The following is a 20954-nucleotide window of genomic DNA, read 5'->3' as shown; positions in this document are numbered from 1 at the left end:
TTTTGTCATGTTGCCCAGACTGGTCTCGGATTCCTAGACTCAAGCCTCCTTCCTTGGCCTCCCAAAGTGCTGAGATTCAAAGTGTGAGCCACTGTGCCTGGCTTAAAAGGCATTTTCTAATAAAGATTTCACTAATTCGAAGTACAGACCTTTTTTGCTCAGTTAGTTGAAAAGAAAACGTTTTACTGCATATTTACTCAGTATGGCAGGTATAAAATGCTTTAGAAAAAATTCTTAGGGTATTTTGTTCCTCTGTGAGGCATCCTATCTTGAAAATATTCCTTACATTGAACTTCTGAGGACCAAATAAAATGCTAAGCATTTAGATATGACTTACTTAAAAGACTCTTCCCAATTAAAATTAATTTGGCCCAGACATATGGTCTCAGGTAAAAGAAGCAAGGTACAGAAAAGTATGATATTTTGTGTTCTAAGAATACGTATGTATTTTGAAGGAAGGTGGTTGGGTAGCTGCGTGGGCAGGAAAGGAAGGAAGATTTAGTTTTCATTGTGTTTGCATTTGTACCCTTTGGATTTTATGCCATATACATTTAATAGCTATTCAAAAATATATAGAAATTTTAAAAATTTAACAGAATGTTCAAGTCTGTGATAAGTATTTGTATGTTAGATATGGTTAGAGAGATTAGCTATTTCATTTTCCAGAATTATGCATTAAAAATTATTGTCATTCATCATCCCATTTACGTGGCAGAAGAGTGGAAGATTAAATCCCATTTGTGAAGAAGGAACCCTCATGACCTGGTCACTTCCTAAAGGCCCCACTTCTTGATATTATTACATTGGCCATCAAGCTTCGACATATCAATTTTGGGAGACACATTCTGACCATAGCAGGGGCTATTAGAATTTTTGTAAAATAATATTATTAAACAATAGAAAAAAATGTAAAAACATAAAAGGTAAAATATTTCTAGAAAGAATATTATTAAATGAGTATACTGCCCCAAACTATCTTTCTGTTCTGCTTAATTTAGCTTGAAATGGGGTGGCATCTAGTTTCTGCAGTTGTTATTCATGAAAAGAAGGCTAGGAATCCAAAAGAGGAGAGAATGCCATCCATGTACTACTCCCATCCCTTTTCTCCTCAGAATTCCTGTGTCTTCGAATGGTATTAGTCTTGGTAGGAAGCTGGTTATTGGAAATGGATGGAAGGTCAAAAGAAGTGTTAAGAGTGCAACTGTTTCTACTCATACCACAAATAACATGGAAACTAGCTCTTTCTTGTGGAGAATGACTGCTAAAAAGTAAAGAAAGTATATTAAAGGTTTCTCAGAATTTTAAAGCTGTGTATTGTTGACATAGGGATAGCCTTGTATTGAGACCCTTCTTGCTTATTTTGTGCATACAACAGTTAAATAATCAGCAGAATGACCAGATTTCATGAGTTCATGACTACTTTAGTGTTTGAGTTCTTTGGTAAGCAGTATCCAGTATGAAGCATTATTGTAATAGGATAGGCTTCAAAATTATCAGTTCATATATTTGTTCTTACACGCTGAAAACTCTTTCTTTATGAGCAACCTATATCTTTAGTGATCCAGGTGATCTGGGTGATAATTAATGAGCATAATGATGCTATTGAACCACTGTGTAATCCTGATGTATATTCTGATTCATCACAGGCAAATTAACTTTCAGTTAATACATAAAATATATGTCTCGATGCTTTAAAAAGCAACAACAGTAGTACTTAATGGTTAACCAGAAGGTCAATTAACCAAAACCTTTCTTTCCCGTATTTTATCCAGAGGGAAATATACTAAGCGTTATAATCATATTATTTGTGTCTTATAATTTAAAGTATCTTAGTGTTCATATTTGTTAAACTTAATTAGGTCATTTAGGTACAAAGTTTCCTTAGTTTATTTTGTATTTTCTGAAGCTTACCCTAAATTGGTGATTATCTCTGCTATTTTCTATAAAACTAGTTTTGAAAAACAGCAAAGATCTTTGTAAAATTCCTAAGAGATGCCAAATGCTTTATTTAAAGATGCATAATTCCTGTTATGATAATTTAGTAGGTTTCTATGTGAGGTCTTAACTCGAATCCTTAATACCCTTAAGAATGCCTCTTGAGGCCGGGCACAGTGGAGGCTGCAATGAGCTGAGATTATGCCACTGCACTCCAGCCTGGGTGACAGAGTGAGATTCTTCTGTCGCAGAAAAAAAAAAAAGAAGAATGACTCTTAAGCTGATGCCTGAGCCTTCTCTGAGAAAGCCACTCTGCTAATCTGTCCTTGATGAGGCTCCATTGATTAAGATGAAGGAAATTCATAATGACCACTTCACTTAGTGCTTAAAGGAAGCTTTATTATTATTAATATTCTTTAACTTACCAATTTCTAAACCGTATAGCTTCTCATTGTTTATAACCTTAAGCTCCCAATTCCTGCAAAAAGATAAAAAAGGAGTTTACTAGAGATCTGTTACTTTGATTCAGAAAGTCACGGCTCTTTAATAATGAAGACTTTTTTTTTTTTTTAATGAAGACTTTTTAACCCCATTATATAAATGAACTCCTTTGTGCTTTATGTTACCACTGTCTAATGATCATTGAAAAAGTTTTGATGGTACTGCATTAATGTAGTACTTAACAAGATGACCAGTCTATATTGGCTTTTAATTTTCAAAGTATTTTACGTAAAAAGTAAATGGCTGTCAATAAGGTAGAAGACATTAAGTTCTTTTGTTCTTCAGAGAAGCTTTCTTTATAAATTACTTTTTAAAAAGAAATTATTTGTTTTAATTATGTGTCTTGCATAAAAGAAATTTGCTATTGCTCTCTCATGATAATGTACTGTATACTACTTTTGTAGGCAGTATGTGGACCCCTTTCATCCCTATGTTGTGTATGTCAGTTGTCATGACATAGCTCATTATAACACGGATGTACAATTGTTGTGAATGAAATTGTGTTCCCTCAACTTCCCTGCAATACATCAACTACAAAAACTGAAAACTGTTCAGTCTTGTTAGCCTAATATCCTAATATTCTGCATATATGTAGTTGTTCTTATTTGTATCAACTCTGCCTCATCCCTAAAAGGATCGCAGGCTACTTCATGATGATATTAAACTAGCATTAAGAGGAGCTATGAGATGAGGTCTTACTCTTTCATGCAGGTTGGAATGCAGTGGTGCAGTCACAGCTTATTGCAGCCTTGACCTCCCCAAACTGAAGCAATTCTCCCCTCTCAGCCTCCCAAGCAGTTGGGACCACAGATGCACGCCACTATGCCGGGCTAATTTTTGTATTATTTGTAGAGACAAGTTTTCACCATGTTGCCCAGGCGGGTCTCGAACTCCTGGACTCACGCAATCTGCCCGCCTCCCAAAGTGCTGGGATTACAGATGTGAACCACCATGCTGGGCCTATTTCTATTTCAGTGCCTTATTAACTTGTGGTATGATCATCAGCATATCACCGATTTCTCTGGCTTAGTTTCCTAATTTGTAATGATCCCTCAGATTTTTTAACTGATGAGGGTGAGAAGTTAGAAAGAGATTCATGTTCTTGAGAAGATAAAGCTTCAGAGAATGTAGAGTATGTGAGTTCAGAGAGGGGACGACTCTAGAAATAGGTTTACCAAGAGGGTCCTGTGTACAATGGGTGCAGAAGGAGCCCTGCACAAGGGGCCTGTGCAAGGAGGTGAATGGGGCTGAACTGCAGCTTAGCTTCTGGAGGCAGGAATGACCTTTTGTAATTTATCCACCCAGAGCAGGTATCTTTTTCTGATTTGCACAAAGGAGCTTTACTGTACTGTCTGCCCCCTGTCTACCAGGTTTAGGTTTCATCTCAGTTGCTAACTCTGATCAGTTGGTGGGGACTGCCTGAATCCCTGTATGGTGTAAGATATATATGGGTAGTGGAGGGAGTAGGCAGTGGCATGTATTTGTAGACTCTGAGTCTTGAACTTTTAATAGTTTAGAATGTAGATATAAATATGTTATTTATTTTGCAGTGTTTGAGAGTGCAGGCTCAAGAATCAGTCTGAGATTCTAGCTTTTTACTTACCAGTTTTATGACCTTGTGCAACTTCCTTAATTTCTCTAAATTTCCTTATTTATAAAATGGAGATAATGATAATTTTTGCCTCATGGAATTACTGCAAGAATTAAATGGGCAAATGTGTTTAAAGTGCAGTGTAAGCATAGTTCTTAGAACATAGCAAGTATTTAGTAAGTGTTAACTTTCGTTGTAGTGATTGTTGTCTATCAGAGTATATGGATGTCCCTTAGTATGTCATATCCTAGTGTCTACCTAGTCAGTCTCTCTTTTCTCCATGAATTCTACTTGCCCTGCTGCCTTTCTCCTGGGTAATTGCAATAGCTTTGTATGTTGTCTCTCCACTTCAGTTGAGAGAGATCCTATCTGATGGCCCTGAATTTCTAAATAAGGTGGGCATAATACAAAGCCATCTGTTGAAATTAAGGGGAGCAAGAGTAGGGTTGGGGACTAGAGATTAGAAAATATTTGGAACATCCCTTGTAGAGCAATTAGTAAGGCATCTACAAGGATCATTTTGTTTCCCTGAGATCAGAACACATGAATTTCAATTGAGTCCCTTCATTCTCATTTTAGAATTTCTGTAGTAGTATTCTATAACCAGAATGAGAGTATAGAAAGTAGATGGGGACTCTCCAGGGATGAAAATGGCCGTGAGTGTGTGGAAGATAAAGAGGGCAAGGATTCTAGGAGAGTGAGATGGAAACGGCTGACCACAAGTTCCAAGATCTGGATCCAGGCAGTTGAACCTCGATTGGAGATAGCAGGCTGAGAACACAAGGAGAGGTAAAGACAAAAGTTTATCTGAGGATAAAGACTAGGTTCCCTGGCTGAGCGCAGTGGCTCATGCCTTTAAGTAATCCCAGCACTTTGGAAGGCTGAGGTGGGAACATCACTTGAGCCCAGGAGTTCAAGTCTGCAATGAGCTGCAATTGTGCCACTGCACTCCAGCCTGGGCAACCGAGCAAGAACCCGTTTCTTGAAAAAAAAAAAAAATAGATTATTCCCTGAAGAAGAGAAAATGGATAATAAATTGTGATATACTCATACATAGAAAACAAAAGGGATAAGTGAACTTGAGCTAACTCTAAGCAAGAATAGCCAGTTACAGAGAAATACCATTTATGTAGGATTTTTAAAAATGTGAAACAATTTTGTTTCTAGACTTTAGAAGCCCCCATGTCAGTATTTTAGGCAAAATTCTCACCAGTTTGTTCTCTGGGCTCCCAACTCATGATGGATTAGAAAGAGCAAATTTTAAAAGTTACCCCATTAGGTACAATAAATGACTCATTAGTGAAGTTGGAAGATGCAGGGAACTATGAAATTTGACACAAAAAATGATGATAAGGCATATGAGTTTTGGTAAAATGAATGCGGGGTAAACAGTCTTACGCCTAAATAGCACTATTAAGACAGCATTTGATAGCTGATATTCCATGATTATGACCTTGTGCCATCAAAAGTCAATTTGAATTTTATTTGGTATATTTTTATGAAAAGAGGAGAATATGTGATTATTTTAAGATGTTCATGAAAATGGTTATGACTTTTTTTTAACTTCTGCAAAATGAAAGGAGTGAGCTTCATATATTTGGAAAATTCATGCTTGTTTGAATAAAGAATTACTGTAGTGTGAAACGAAGCTGATAGGTTAAGAGATAAACGACAACATATAATTGTTCCTTGAGTTATGCTAATATACTTTTTGAATTTTTTTGACAGATTGTTTAACGAACAACAGTGAAGAATTATCAAACAGCACAGTATATTTCCTTAATCTGTTTAATCACACCCTGACCTGCTTTGAGCATAACCTTCAGGTATTTTATATATAATATTTAAAATTAAAATGCTGCCTTATACAAAGGAATAATGTGCAGTTCCAAGTTTGTATAGCACTAATTATTGATATTTATCTAAATTCATGATGTAGAGGAGTTAGTGGACCTGGATTTCTGCTCTTTAAGTAGGTTCTTCTACTTACAAATCATGAAAACTTCAGTTCTCTCATTTGTAAAATGGAGATAATATCTATCCTGCCTATCTTCAAGTATTTTGTAATGAGAATCTGGTGAGATAATGAGTGTGAAAACATTGAGGTGTGTGATTGTTTAATTAAAACCCAATGGTTTTCAATCTGACTTAGGTAGGTATTTTGCAGTGTAGTAAGATTCTGTCTATAGGAAGTTTATTCTTTGCCTGAAATTTGCTTAAATATGTTTTACCTACCTTAAAAAGCACTGTTTAGTAAGGTAACTTTGAGTATTGAATTATGATAATAAAAGGTAGCCTTTAAGAATCTTAACCTTGTAGATTTTTGCCGTCCCTGTCTCTGACTCTTGAATTTTGGTATTGGAACTTGTCTGGTCATGGTGAAGGATGAGGTTGGAACTCTGGTTAAAATGTAGTTTTGAAACTTACATAACAAGGAAGTAATCCCCACAGTAGATGTACACATGCTTACAGTATAAGCATGTATGATTTCCTCTGTAATAAATGTGGTAACACTGAATTATGAATTTCCCTAAGAATAATAAAAATTGGGTCGGATTACATGCCTGTAGTCCCAGCACCTTGGGAGGCCGAGGCGGGCGGATCACTTGAAGTCAGGAGTTCGAGACCAAACTGACCAATATGGTGAAATCCTGTCTCTACTAAAAATACACAAATTAGCCAGGCTTGGTGGCGCACACCTGTAGTCCCAGGTACTCGGGAGGCTGAGGCAGGAGAATCGCTTGAACCTGGGAAGTAGAGGTTGCAGTGAATTGAGATCACGCCACTGCACTCCAGCCTGGGCGTCGCAACAAGACTCTTTCTCAAAAAAAAAAAAAAAAAATAGGTGAACATTTCTCAGAATTTGTTCTGCAGCATGTTAATAGATGTCCTATCAGAAAGGATTTAGTATTCCATTAAGGTTGGGAAATGCTTTACTATAGGACTTCACAACCTTTAGTGGACTGATGTGTGTTGTAACACTCAAATAGCAATTTTTCTATAAAGTCGTCCTTCTTATCTATGGCTTCACTTTCCACAGTTTCAGTTACCTGTGGCCAACTGCAGCCCAAAAATATTAAATGGAAAATTCTGGAAACAATAAGTTTTAAATTACATACCATAAACAGTCTTCTTTTCATTTAACTTAGAGCACTTGTATCAGTTTGGTAGATTTCTAGAAGTGGAATTACTATATTATCAACCTAAGAAAAAGACAGTAGAGAAAATTATCTCCAAATATGATGAGTGTACTAGGGAATAAGAAAGGAGTATCATAATTTGGAATGCACTGGCAAACCACCAGTACATCCAGTGAGGGAAGGGTAAAGGGAAGCTTTTACTAGCAGAAAGGGAGAGGTTCACACAAACTGCTTAGAAACTGAGTTCACTGGTTCCAGAGGCTCAAAGCCAGAGTTGTCGTCAGTTCATTGGTGGAGATGCCATTACTGGGCAAGTGTTCTTCTGAGCGCATCTTATCCAAATTACTGCAGTCCTAAAGAATGGCAGTGGTAAACCATGTGAAAGCAGGAGTTGCATGAAGGGCGTGAAAGGGTTTCTTGTGGGGTTTTTAGAAAGTCCTTGGAAACAGCTATGTCAGACACATAAGCATGAGTCTCCTCTCCTTTGGGCCTTCCTAGCTGTATTTTGTCTGGGTCTGACAAAGATGATTTCATCCTAATGTCTACAACTTTCACATTATCAAAAGATATGTGCATTTTAAATTTTAATAAAAATGGCAGCCAGGTATGGTGGCTCCTGCCTGTAATCCCAGTACTTTGGAAGGTCAAGGTCGGGGGATCATTTGAGCCCAGGAGTTTGAAATTAGTCTGGGCAAAAAAAAAAAAAAAAAAAAAAAAAGGGTTAAATTACTCCCCATCAAGATTATGTGTACATTTTTAGCTAAATTGATCATGTGCTCAATTTTTTTTTTTTTTTTTTTTTTTTTTTTTTTTGAGACAGAGTCTCGCTCTGTCACCCAGGCTGGGGTGCAGTGGCGCGATCTCGGCTCACTGCAAGCTCCACCTCCCGGGTTCACACCATTCTCCTGCCTCAGCCGCCTGAGCAGCTGGGACTACAGGCACCTGCTACCATGCCCAGCTAATTTTTTGTCTTTTTAGTAGAGACGGCGTTTCACTGTGTTAGCCAGGATGATCTTGATGTCCTGACTCGTGATCCGCCCACCTCGGCCTCCCAAAGTGCTGGGATTACAGGCGTGAGCCACTGCGCCTAGCCCTGTGCTCAATTTTTAGCTAAGTGCACAATTGTTCCGTGAAAAACAAGCAATAGGCTATTTCTTGTAGCAGACTAAGGAGAGACTTAGTTTTTCTGTCAAATAGATGGTGAGGGTCACATTGTTGGGCCTACATCAGTGTAATTAGTTTGATTTTTCTCTTTTCTCTTCCATCCCAATGTTCAGTTAGTATCCTTTCTTCATATTAGAAGGTAAAGAAGAAACGGCGTAGAAAGCAAAGGTGTGAATTGACTGTTTAGCAAACTTATTCTTGAAAAGACAAGTGTCAGTCTAGAAGTACAAAAGATTGAGATTTACTAGCATAATTTTTTAAAATTTTTTTTATTATTATACTTTAATTTCTAGGGTACATGTGCATAACGTGCAGGTTTGTTACATATGTATACTTGTGCCATGTTGGTGTGCTGCACCCATCAACTCGTCAGCACCCATCAACTCGTCATTTACATCAGGTGTAACTCCCAATGCAATCCCTCCCCCGTCCTCCCTCCCCATAATAGGCCCCGGTGTGTGATGTTCCCCTTCCCGAGTCCAAGTGATTTCATTGTTCAGTTCCCACCTATGAGTGAGAACATGCGGTGTTTGGTTTTCTGTTCTTGTGATAGTTTGCTGAGAATGATGGTTTCCAGCTGCATCCATGTCCCTACAAAGGACACAAACTCATCCTTTTTTATGGCTGCATGGTATTCTATGGTGTATATGTGCCACATTTTCTTAATCCAGTCTGTCACTGATGGACATTTGGGTTGATTCTAAGTCTTTGCTGTTGTGAATAGTGCCGCAATGAACATACATGTGCATGTGTCTTTATAGCAGCATGATTTATAATCCTTTGGGTGTATACCCAGTAATGAGATGACTGGGTTGTATGGTACTTCTAGTTCTAGATCCTTGAGGAATCGCCATACTGTTTTCCATAATGGTTGAACTAGTTTACAATCCCACCAACAGTGTAAAAGTATTCCTGTTTCTCCACATCCTCTCCAGCACCTGTTGTTTCCTGACTTTTTAATGATCACCATTCTAACTGGTGTGAGATGGTATCTCATTGTGGTTTTGATTTGCATTTCTCTGATGGCCAGTGATGATGAGTATTTTTTCATGTATCTGTTGGCTGTATGCATGTCTTCTTTTGAGAAATGTCTGTTCATATCCTTTGCCCACTTTTGGATGGGGTTGTTTTTTTCTTGTAAATTTGTTTGAGTTCTTTGTAGGTTCTGGATATTAGCCCTTTGTCAGATGAGTAGATTGCAAAAATTTTTTCCCATTCTGTAGGTTACCTGTTCACTCTGATGGTAGTTTCTTTTGCTGTGCAGAAGCTCTTTAGTTTAATGAGATCCCATTTGTCAATTTTGGCTTTTGTTGCCATTGCTTTTGGTGTTTTAGACATGAAGTCCTTGCCCATGTCTATGTCCTGAATGGTATTACCTAGGTTTTTCTTCTAGGGTTTTTATGGTATTAGGTCTACATTTAAGTCTCTAATCCTTCTTGAATTAATTTTCGTATAAGGTTAAGGAAAGGATCCAGTTTCAGCTTTCTACTTATGGCTAGCCAATTTTCATAGCACCATTTATTAAATAGGGAATCCTTTCCCCATTTCTTGTTTTTCTCAGGTTTGTCAAAGATCAGATGGCTGTAGATGTGTGGTATTATTTCTGAGGACTCTGTTCTGTTCCATTGGTCTATATCTCTGTTTTGGTACCAGTACCATGCTGTTTTGGTTACTGTAACCTTGTAGTATAGTTTGAAGTCAGGTAGTGTGATGCCTCCAGCTGTGTTCTTTTGGTTTAGGATTGTCTTGGCAATGCGGGGTCTGTTTTGGTTCCATATGAACTTTAAAGCAGTTTTTTCCAATTCTGTGAAGAAAGTCATTGATAGATTAATGGGGATGCCATTGAATCTTTAAATAACCTTGGGCAGTATGGCCATTTTCACGATATTGATTCTTCCTATCCATGAGCATGGTATGTTCTTCCATTTGTTTGTGTCCTCTTTTATTTCACTGAGCAGTGGTTTGTAGTTCTCCTTGAAGAGGTCCTTTACATCCCTTGTAAGTTGGATTCCTAGGTATTTTATTCTGTTTGAAGCTATTGTGAATGGGAGTTCATTCATGATTTAGCTCTCTGTTTGTCTGTTACTGGTGTATAAGAATGCTTGTGATTTTTGCACATTGATTTTGTATCCTGAGACTTTGCTGAAGTTGCTTATCAGCTTAAGGAGATTTTGGGCTGAGATGATGGAGTTTTCTAAATATATAATCATGTCATCTGCAAACAGGGACAATTTGACTTCTTCTTTTCCTAACTGAATCCCCTTGATTTCTTTCTCTTGCCTGATTGCCCTAGCCAGAACTTCCAACACTATGTTGAATAGGAGTGGTGAGAGAGGGCATCCCTGTCTTGTGCCAGTTTTCAAAGGGAATGCTTCCAGTTTTTGCCCATTCAGTATAATATTGGCTGTGGGTTTGTCATAAATAGCTCTTATTATCATCCTGATACCAAAGCCTGGCAGAGACACAACAAAAAAAGAGAATTTTAGACCAGTATCCCTGATGAACATCAATGCAAAAATCCTCAATAAAATACTGGCAAACCGAATCCAGCAGCACATCAAAAAGCTTATCCACCATGATCAAGTGGGCTTCATCTGTGGGATGCAAGGCTGGTTTAACATATGCAAATCAATAAACGTAATCCAGCATATAAACAGAACCAAAGATAAAAACCACATGATTATCTCAATAGATGCAGAAAAGGCCTTTGACAAAATTCAGCAGCCCTTCATGCTAAAAACTCTCAATAAATTCAGTATTACTAGCATAATATTTTATGTACCTCCACTCTCCTCATTTTAGGTTATACAGTTCTTTGGTATTTGGCCCTTTTTGTTGACTAGAAAGGCCTGGATTATGAGCCTTGTGATAAGAGAATTGAGTGGGGATGCAGTTTTGGTGCCTTTTCCCTTTCCATTTAAAAAGTCCTGTCTCAGCAAGATAAACTATGGTGTTGAAGTCAGCATAGGCAGGAACCTATTTTATTTATTCAGTGAGAGTAGGATAGATAACTGCAGGTTTGTAATGAGATAATTTAGGAAATTTTGTATTTAGTTACTAGTAATTTGGCATATGAATTATTGTTATCCTCAGTTAATATTAGCTAATGCAGCTGTTTTCAAAATTTAGAGGCACCTAGAAAGTTCCAGACAGTTTGCCATCTGCTTCACATACCAGATCTCTAATCCTTTGGACTTATAATAGAGGTAGAGGTCGTTTTATTTTATAGATGATAAAACTGAGACTCAGAGTGATTTAGTAACCTACCCAACATCACAGCTTAGCACTTTAGCATACCATATTGTTTCCCGTCTTCTAGAAGGGCAAATAGCTTACATTAAAGAGATATTGTGTATAATGTTTATTGTATATATTACATGTGCCTTTGTCATTTTAGGGGAATGCACATAGTCTTTTACAGACAAAAAATTATTCAGAAGTGTGCAAAAACTGTCGTGAAGCCTACAAAACTCTGAGTAGTCTGTACAGTGAAATGCAAAAAATGAATGAACTTGAGAATAAGGCTGAACCTGGAACACATTTATGCATTGATGTGGAAGATGCAGTAAGTACTTTGCTTCTGATGTGATACATATCTTAGAGTGTTATTGAATGTACCTTCAGTGTGATTATTCTTTTTGGATATACGGTGGAATCTGCATTTTCTGTCTTCAACCAAAAACAACTAGTTATAAAGTAGTAAAGTTTTAGAATATCCTGGTCTGTTAAACCAAAATGGATATTTCCCTAGTAGTCTCATGGTTAGGATAAAAATAAAATAAAACAAATTAATTAGGCATTTCATAAGTGAGTTGATGATTTGGTACATTTAATCTTTTTAAATTTGAAAATATGTCCATTTGCAGAGGTGTAGGTATTGTTATATATTTATATTTCAGTTTCTTATGCACTTATTGCTAATTTAAGAAGTTTCTGGGTGGGGCGCAGTGACTCACACCTGTAATCCTAGTACTTTGGGAGGCCGAGGCAGGCAGATCACGAGGTCAGGAGTTCAAGACCAGCCTGACCAACATGGTGAAACCCCCATCTCTGCTGAAAATACAAAAATTAGCCAGGCGTAGTGGCACATGCCTATTATCCCAGCTACTCAGGAGGCTGAAGCAGGAAAATCGCTTGAACCCGGGAGGCAGAGGTTGCAGTGAGCCGAGACCGTGCCACCGCACTCCAGCCTGGGCGACAGAGCGAGACTCCATCTCAAAAAAAAAAAAAAAAAAGACGTTTCTGGATTTCACTACCTGTTTTAGAAGCCATTCCTCGATAACTTCCTATTCCATTGTTTTATTTTCTTATATCTGTTACCATCTGAAAATATTTGTTTATAGTCTGTCTTCCTCACTAAAATATAAGCCACATGAGGACAAGGACTTAGGCTTTTTTTGTTCACCATTCAGTATTTAGGACAGTATTTAGGACAGTCTAGCATGTAATGGGCTTAATAAACATGTATTAATTGAATGGTCAAAAAAATTTTTTTTTCTCCATTTTATAGCCTGCCTTTACATAGGGTGCCACTAGATGGCAATCATGCCTTTTTAGGCACTATGATGCCTGGGTATTGGGACATTAGAGGAAACTGAGAAATTATTGGCTCAAAGTGGAGAACTTGAGGTCAAAATTAATGAGCGTAAGAATTGAGAATGAGTGTGAATTATCACAGCAGCTCAGAGGGAACTATAAGAACCAATAATATTCGAGATGGTTAAAAAGCACTTAAAATGAAATGTACAATGTGGATTTTTGTTTGTTTTTACTGCTCCCTTCCTATTGCCTAAAACAGTACCTGGTTTCTAGTAGGCTCTCAATAAATAATAAATATTTTGTAAATGAATAAAACAGGGCCTAACTATATTCCTCTTCATACAAGTTCTCTGTTTGAATGGACAAATGGTTGACATTCTAGAATACTTTGGTCAGTGTTATGGACTTAGAATATGAAATTTCTGTATGGATATAAATTTATACAATGACTGATTGTGAACTAGGTTTTTTTCGTGGCAGAAGAAGTTGTCTTCAACTATCAGTAGATTTTTAGAGGTGAATATTTAGTCTAAATTCTAGGTTCCTGTTTAGTTATTAGCAAAATAATTATAAGAAATTGAAGACAAGTTAAATATAAAATAGAATGATATTGTTTGTTCTTGTTCCAGATGAACATCACCCGAAAACTTTGGAGTCGAACTTTCAACTGTTCAGTCCCTTGCAGTGACACAGTGCCTGTAATTGCTGTTTCTGTGTTCATTCTCTTTCTGCCTGTTGTCTTCTACCTTAGTAGCTTTCTTCACTCAGAGCAAAAGAAACGCAAACTCATTCTGCGTAAGTTTTTTACAATTATTTATTTTATAAATAAAAACCTGTATTTTAAAAACTTAGACCTGTTTTAGAAATGATAGCTACTCTGAGAACTCAAAGTGGATTAGCCTAAAAGGACTCTCTGCTTTAAATTTTACAGTCATGCTTACTGTGAAAAAGATCTGTGAAAATTTTATAAGTGTAGACAATATAAAGTGAAAACAGGGCCAGGCGCAGTGGCTCACGCCTGTAATCCCAGCACTTTGGACACTTTGGGAGGCTGAGGCGGGTGGATCACAAGGTCAGGAGATCGAGACCTGGCTAACACGGTGAAACCCCATCTCTACTAAAAATACAAAAAATTAGCTGGGTGTGGTGGCACATGCCTGTAGTTCCAGCTACTCAGCAGGCTGAGGGGAGAGAATCACTTGAACTTGGGAGGCAGAGGTTGCAGTGAACCGAGATCGCACCACTGCACTCTAGCCTAGGGGGCAGAGTGAGAATGTCTCAAAAAAAAAAGTTAAAACACGGTGTCCTTCAGATGATTAAATTGAAAATGCTAGATTACCCCTGGAATAAGGTTGGCAACAACAGAAGAATAGCAACAGAGACTTTGCACTCCTGACATGGCAATAGCAGGGAGATACAGACAGCTCTTAGATCCACTGGAGTCGTGGGTCTTAGAACCACCTAAAGGTGTGGCAGGCAGGAAGAAACTATAGCTAACATACAGGCAGTTTGTGAACAAATTGGAGTCGTAGTTCCAAGGAGATTACTTGACATAATAGTGTATGCTCAATACATATTCATTCCCTTTCTTTCTCCCTATGAAATAGGCCAGAGCAAAAGAAGCACTAACTAGAGATCCCATCCAGCTAAAGAAGAGTGGCTTTTAAGTCACATGGGTTTCTTGTTTATTATCAGAATGAAAGTATGGGCTTATGCTTTAATAATTTTAGTTTTTAAAAAAGAGAACTGTTTAGGGAAAAAAGTTAACTTTCTTTTCTCTCAAATACTATTTGTAGTCTAGGAATGTATGATATAAAAATTCTTTTCCCTGTAAATTTCGATCACTGCTTCATCTAACTTTGCTTCTAATATATCTAACTTAAAAAAAGGTTACCTGGGCCGGGCGCGGTGGCTCAAGCCTGTAATCCCAGCACTTTGGGAGGCCGAGACGGGCGGATCACTAGGTCAGGAGATGGAGAACATCCTGGCTAACACGGTGAAACCCCGTCTCTACTAAAAAATACAAAAAACTAGCTGGGCGAGGTGGCGGGCGCCTGTAGTCCCAGCTACTCTGCAGGCTGAGGCAGGAGAATGGCGTAAACCCGGGAGGCGGAGCTTGCAGTGAGTGGAGATCACGCCGCTGCACTCCAGCCTGGGCGACAGAGCGAGACTCCGTCTCAAAAAAAAAAAAGGTTACCTGTAGATGAGTTTGAACTGAATTTGTAATGTTTTGTCACCTTAAAATGCTACTAGAGGGGAGAGTCTTTGTCACAGGTGTATTTAGTAAAGCTTTTTGAAGGCTGCCAGCATTCTGTAAATATGTAGTAGCTCAGGTCCTTGAAGCACTTATTCAGAATAACAGCAAAATATTGTGGGCACCTCACCATTGAGAAACTATTTTTCGGAGCTTGGTATACTTTTAAAGTTTAGCATCTTATTTGCCTTGCAAATCTATTTAACTTTATGGAAAGTATTTACTGCTTCTGATCAGGATTTTTTGTTTGTTGTCACAGTAAAAGTCACTACCAGTGTCACTATTTGCTATGGAAGCCACAAACCTTGTAGTCATTTCTTACTTCTTTTCTTTCTTTCATTTTTCCATTCCCACATTCCCCTCCTCATCCCCTTTTAATTCATTAGCAAGTATGCTGCCAGTCCTACTTAGTTAGTCTTCTCTCTCCCTCCACTGGTAAACCAAGCCATCTTCATCTCTCTCTTATTTATTTATTTATTTATTTATTTTTTTTACAGAGTCTCACTCTGTCACCCAGGCTGGAGTGCAGTGGCACGATCTCGGCTTACTGCAACCCCGCCTCCTAGTTTCAAGCTATTCTCCTGCCTCATTCTCCTGAGTAGCTGGGAGTATAAGCACATGCTACCACGCCTAGCTAATTTTTGTATTTTTAGTAGAGACGGGGTTTCAACATATTGGCCAGGCTGGTGTCAAACTCCTGACCTTGTGATCTGCTCACCTTTGCCTCCCAAAGTGCTGGGATTACAGGTGTGAGCCACCGTGCCCGGCCCTTCATCTTTTACCTGTACTAATGCAAGAGCCTCTTAACTGGTATCCCTCCTTACATTTCTTGATCTACTAAAATCCATATGCCATAAAGTGGCTAAAATAATTTTTTAAACACAAATTCACCATGTTTCTCTACTACTTGGAACCCTTAATGTGTTCCCATTGTACCTAGAATAAATCCAAACTTACTTTCCAGGGTCTGCTCTCCAAGCTGTACATGACCTGCCCCATAGCCACCTTTCTAAACTCGTCACATCCATTCTCCTCATTGCTCATGGTGCTGTGGACAGTCTGGTTCCTTTCTGTTCTTCTCTGCTACCAAGCTCATTCACACTGCTGCTTTTCCAAGGCCCTTCCCTCTTTCCTTACCTGGCTTCTTGCAAGCCAGGCCTTAGCTCTAAAGTTACTTGCTCAAAGAGACCTTTTATGACTCCCCAGTCTTAAGAATCCACCCCTCCATTCATTTTTCTGTGCGGTCTTTCTTTAATGGCACTTAATCACTTAAGCTAATTTAAATTAAATAATTGGTTATTTAAATCATCTTCTTCATTTATTCTCTATTTGTTTGTCTCCCCTGCCTGGAGGGAGCAGCTGACTGCATTAGAGGTGTTGAAATTGACCATTAGATGATCCCTGGGGTAGAATTTTAAAGGATGTGGGGATTTATCAGGTAGAGAATATAAAGGCAAGGAAGTTGTAGGTGTATGTACTCATTCGTATTTAACTTGGCCAGTTTATTAAGTCATTTGAAATTTAGTCAGAAGCTAGATCACTTCTAGTAGTTTTTAACAAAGTAATTCTCAAAAACCCAAACTATTGATTTGGTTTGCCTCCCAAATCTGCTGAAGTCTTAAGAAGTAGATTTTAGTTTAGGTCAGTGTTTTTAGTTTAAGTTTTCCCTTTAGTTTAAGCTGAAGCAGTACACTGGTCCAGGAAGTCATGTTGTCATTTTCCACTTACAGTGGTCAGGGGGACCCTGATAGAAACCAGAGACACTGGTAGGCCAGGCGCGGTGGCTCACGCCTGTAATCCGAACACTTTGGGAGGCCGAGGCGGGCAGATCACAAGGTCAGGAGATCGAGACCATTCTGGCTAACATGGTGAAACCCCATCTCTACTAAAAATACAAAAAAAAAAAAATTAGCCGGGCGTGGTGGCGGGTGCCTGTAGTCCCAGCTATTCGGGAAGCTGAGGCAGGAGAATGGCGTGAGCCCAGGAGGTGGAGCTTGCAGTGAGCTGAGATCAAGCCACTGCACTCCAGCCTGGGCGACAGAGACGAGACTCTGTCTAAAAAAAATAAAAATAAAAATAAAAATAAAATAAAATAAAATAAGCAGAAACACTGGTTCTCATCCTTGGCTACATATCAGAATTATCTGCAGAGCTTTAAAAAAAAGTACAGGTACTAGGGTCTCATTGCAGAGCTGCTAAATCATAACCCCTACCCAAGTTTTGTGAAGCTCTGAAGTAGGGACACTCTTAGTTACTCAGTATAAATGCTCTCACTGTGGGCATGATTGGTTTTCATTTCTAGAACATGAGAAACATTCATGTTTAACTGTAAGTACAAAACATATTACCAAGCCAAATAGCCATGATTTGTTTTATTAACCCTAATGACTCAGTCCCATTAGCATCAAATCAGAATTGATGGTAATGTATTTTGTTAGCTGCCATATGTGTTTGTGTGTGTATATAACATAAAACTCACTTCTCTTTGAGCATCTTTAAACATTTTTTTTTCATAATGCAGGATTCCATAATAATATACAACTCACTTTTCTTTGAGGGTCATTAAATTTTTTTTCTTTTTTCCATTACAGAGTTCTTTCACTGAATTTTTTTTCACCTGAAAATAGAAGCAGTTGTATTTCTTTATTTTCAATATGTATACCTTTCCTTTTCTTTCTCTTGCCTTGTTGCACTGGTGATAAATTAGTGGCATGATGTCGAGCAAGACCAGGTATTTTTGTCTTATTCTAGATCTTAGGGGGGAAAAAATCATTCAGTCTTTCACAATTAAGCATAATGATTGCTATAGAATCTTTGTACATGCTCTTTATCAGGTTGAGGAAGTTTTCACTGAATTCTTTTAAGAGAAATTTAGATTTGGATTTCTAACTTAGACTTTTAGATGTATAATTTTGTTATTCTACCTTACAGCACTTTCATTGTCTAAGTACATTTATTTCACCTACATTACATATTTAAGATTGTGATGTTCAAGAAGATATAAATAATATTGTTTTATTTGGTACTGCTTCTAGCAAAGTCGTGCAATTTCTAACAGTTATGTTTTTTGAAGAAAGTTTTAATTAGGTTTTAATTCTTATAAGGCTGGAACTGTTAGGATTCAAACATAGAATTGATAGACAAATACTGTAGTTTACATAAAAATAGTAAATAATTATGTTTGATAATTAAATTTAAGTTAAAACACAATTCTTTTGATTTGTCTAGCCAAACGTCTCAAGTCCAGTACCAGTTTTGCAAACATTCAAGAAAATTCAAACTGAGACCTACAAAATGGAGAGTTGACATATCACGTGAATGAATGGTGGAAGACACAACTTGATTTCAGAAAGAAGATAAACTGTGATTTGATAAGTCAAGTTCTTAAGAAATATAAGGACTTCAGATCCATTTTTAAATAAGAATTTTCCATTTTTCTTTCCTTTTCCACTTCTTTCTAACAGATTTGGATATTTTTAATTTCCAGGTGTAGCAATGTTATCTATTTTAATGTGTATTTGTCACAATAACAGAAGATGCAAGAACAATCATTATTTTATTTTATAGGCATTTTATCACTATTCTAGACTTCTGGTATTAATAAGAATAACATAAGTATCTCAAGTAGAAACGTTTTTGAAAACTAACATTTAAAAATTAATTGGTTACAGCAAATACTTTGAAAAAGAAATGTACTTGTCAGGAAGTAGCATGCCCAAAGATTAATTACTCTCCATTGCAGTATTATTATTATATATATAGTTAATATGTTGTACATCACAATAATATATAATTCAGTCTCTAGTTTCCCTAGAGTCATTTTTGAAACCACTGATTCCAAACCTACCTAACAATTTTTAGAAGTAGTAAGCCACATTACATTTATCTTTGTAAAAAGATTTATGGTAGCTGATTTCTTACTTGACTTTTATAAATAGTAATTTACATCTTATTTTTTGCCTTTATTTCATAACTAATTTAAAAATCACTGGATTGCTTTATTATATTCAGGGCAATATGGATTATTTTTATACCAAGGATTTGCATCGTGAATTACATTAAGTTATTTGGCAATTTATAATTTATTACTACTTTAAATCAAATGTAGCATTATCGCACTGTATTTAAATTGTCATTTTTTAAAGGAATATTTTCCTCTTGAGATATGTAGAGGATTTGGGAGCAGAGAGAAAGGAGGGGTAAAACCAGCTTAAGGTTCAGCGAGCAGACAGGGACCTGTGAGGATGCTGACTGTAAGACTGTTGGACAGTGGTGTGTATTGAGGGCATGAATTGGAATGATAGTCTCATACAGAAAGCAGTGAGATTAAGATGATCCTTATTTTTTCTAAATTTTTCAATCAGATGAAAGTGATACGATTGAAATGAAATCACATATTTCATGCTCAGAAATTCTAATTTGGTATGTTTGTATTAGCCTTTAAAAAAAAACACTTCATTTCAGAATTGTTCACAATTTTATTTCTTAGGTTTTTAGAGTTCAGGATTTCATTTATTAATTTCTTCTTGCTTTTTTGGTGGAAATAGGCTTTGTTGTAAACATTAAGAATGTAACATCTCCTCTATATAGAAACAAGAGTTTTGTTAAATAATAAGAGAATTTGAATCCCTTCCTATACTATAAAATGCTCTATAGGGAGATGAAGTGTTTCTTTTTTCTTTTATGTTTACCATATCTGTGGAGCGAAAGATAAGGCTCTTGGATGTGTAACATACTCAAAAGCTGTTATACTTTCTCTGATCTGCTGTGATCCACTGAAAATGTGCTGGGGTTTGTTCTGCTGTCACTGTTCATGCTGCTGGAACTTAGCACTGTCTTGATTTGAAGCATATGATTGAGAGCCATTGGAAGCAACCTTCATTAATGCAGATAAGTAAGTGGTGACTTTTTGAGCACCTTTCAGTATTACGTATTTGTAAAAACCATTGTTTTTGGATATAAAGCTAATAAGCACTTTAAAAAGGAAAAGGCAGCCTTTACTATTTTTTCTGGTTGAGTCATTGCTCTTTAGACATAGCATCAGCAATAGATTTCAAAGATGAGTATTAAGCGCTACCCTAAAGTATGTACATTTTTCATTTTGTCATATTGAAAAATTATTTGCATAGTTCTGAATGCTGAGAGGCAGCTTATATGTATTCACAAGAATATCTTTAAGTGTTTTTTTGACATGTTAAAATAAAGGAAATAAAATAAGGAAATTGTAAGCTTTAGTTAGATTTTTAAATACATTTTTAAATTTTCAGATGTAATTTAACATCACATTTCAGTTTTTCGGGTGTTGAGTTTGGATGCCTACTTTTACGAGTACCATCAGCTGGACACAGTGTCTCACACCTGTAATCTCAGCACTTTGGGAGGCTGAGGCAGATCGCTTGAGCTTATGAGTTTGAGACCAGCCTGGGCAACATGGCAAAACCCTGTCTCTACAAAAAATGCAAAAATTAGCTGGGTATGGTGGTGATTGCCTGTAGTCCCAACTACTTGGGAGGCTGAGATGGGAGGATGTCTTGAGCCCGGGAGGCGGAGGTTGCAATGAGCCGAGATCGTACCACTGCACTCCAACCTGGGTGATAGAGCCAGAGCTTGTCTCAAAAAAAAAAAAAAAGTACCATCTATCTTAAATTTTGCTGCAAATAAAAATGTACTTTGGATTATTTATTTATTGTTGAACTTGAGAGAGAGAAATAACATCAGATATATTTTTTCTTTTTTTTGATAATTAATTTTTTTTTTTTTTGGAGAGACAGTGTCTCACTGTATTGCCCAAGCTGGCTTTGAACTCCTGAGTTCAAGTGACCTTCCTGCC

The 20954-nt window shown here is 37.2% G+C and overlaps 1 protein-coding gene across 1 annotated transcript in view; it reads left to right on the top strand.

Moving 5' to 3' along the window:
- OSTM1 (osteoclastogenesis associated transmembrane protein 1) overlaps positions 1-20352 on the top strand; it is a 36249-nt gene extending 15897 nt beyond the window's left edge. Inside the window, 4 exon segments of the mRNA XM_038001055.2 lie at positions 5756-5853; positions 11729-11896; positions 13500-13665; positions 18353-20352. Coding sequence (XP_037856983.1) covers positions 5756-5853; positions 11729-11896; positions 13500-13665; positions 18353-18408 — 488 coding nt within the window. The 3' untranslated portion in view covers positions 18409-20352.
- The last annotated feature ends 602 nt before the right edge of the window (positions 20353-20954 follow it).

The sequence above is a fragment of the Chlorocebus sabaeus genome, chromosome 13 (genome assembly GCF_047675955.1).
Source record: "Chlorocebus sabaeus isolate Y175 chromosome 13, mChlSab1.0.hap1, whole genome shotgun sequence".
Classification (NCBI taxonomy): domain Eukaryota; kingdom Metazoa; phylum Chordata; class Mammalia; order Primates; family Cercopithecidae; genus Chlorocebus; species Chlorocebus sabaeus.
The sequence above is the reverse complement of the archived record's forward strand: the minus strand, read 5'-3'. Positions and strand labels throughout refer to the sequence as shown.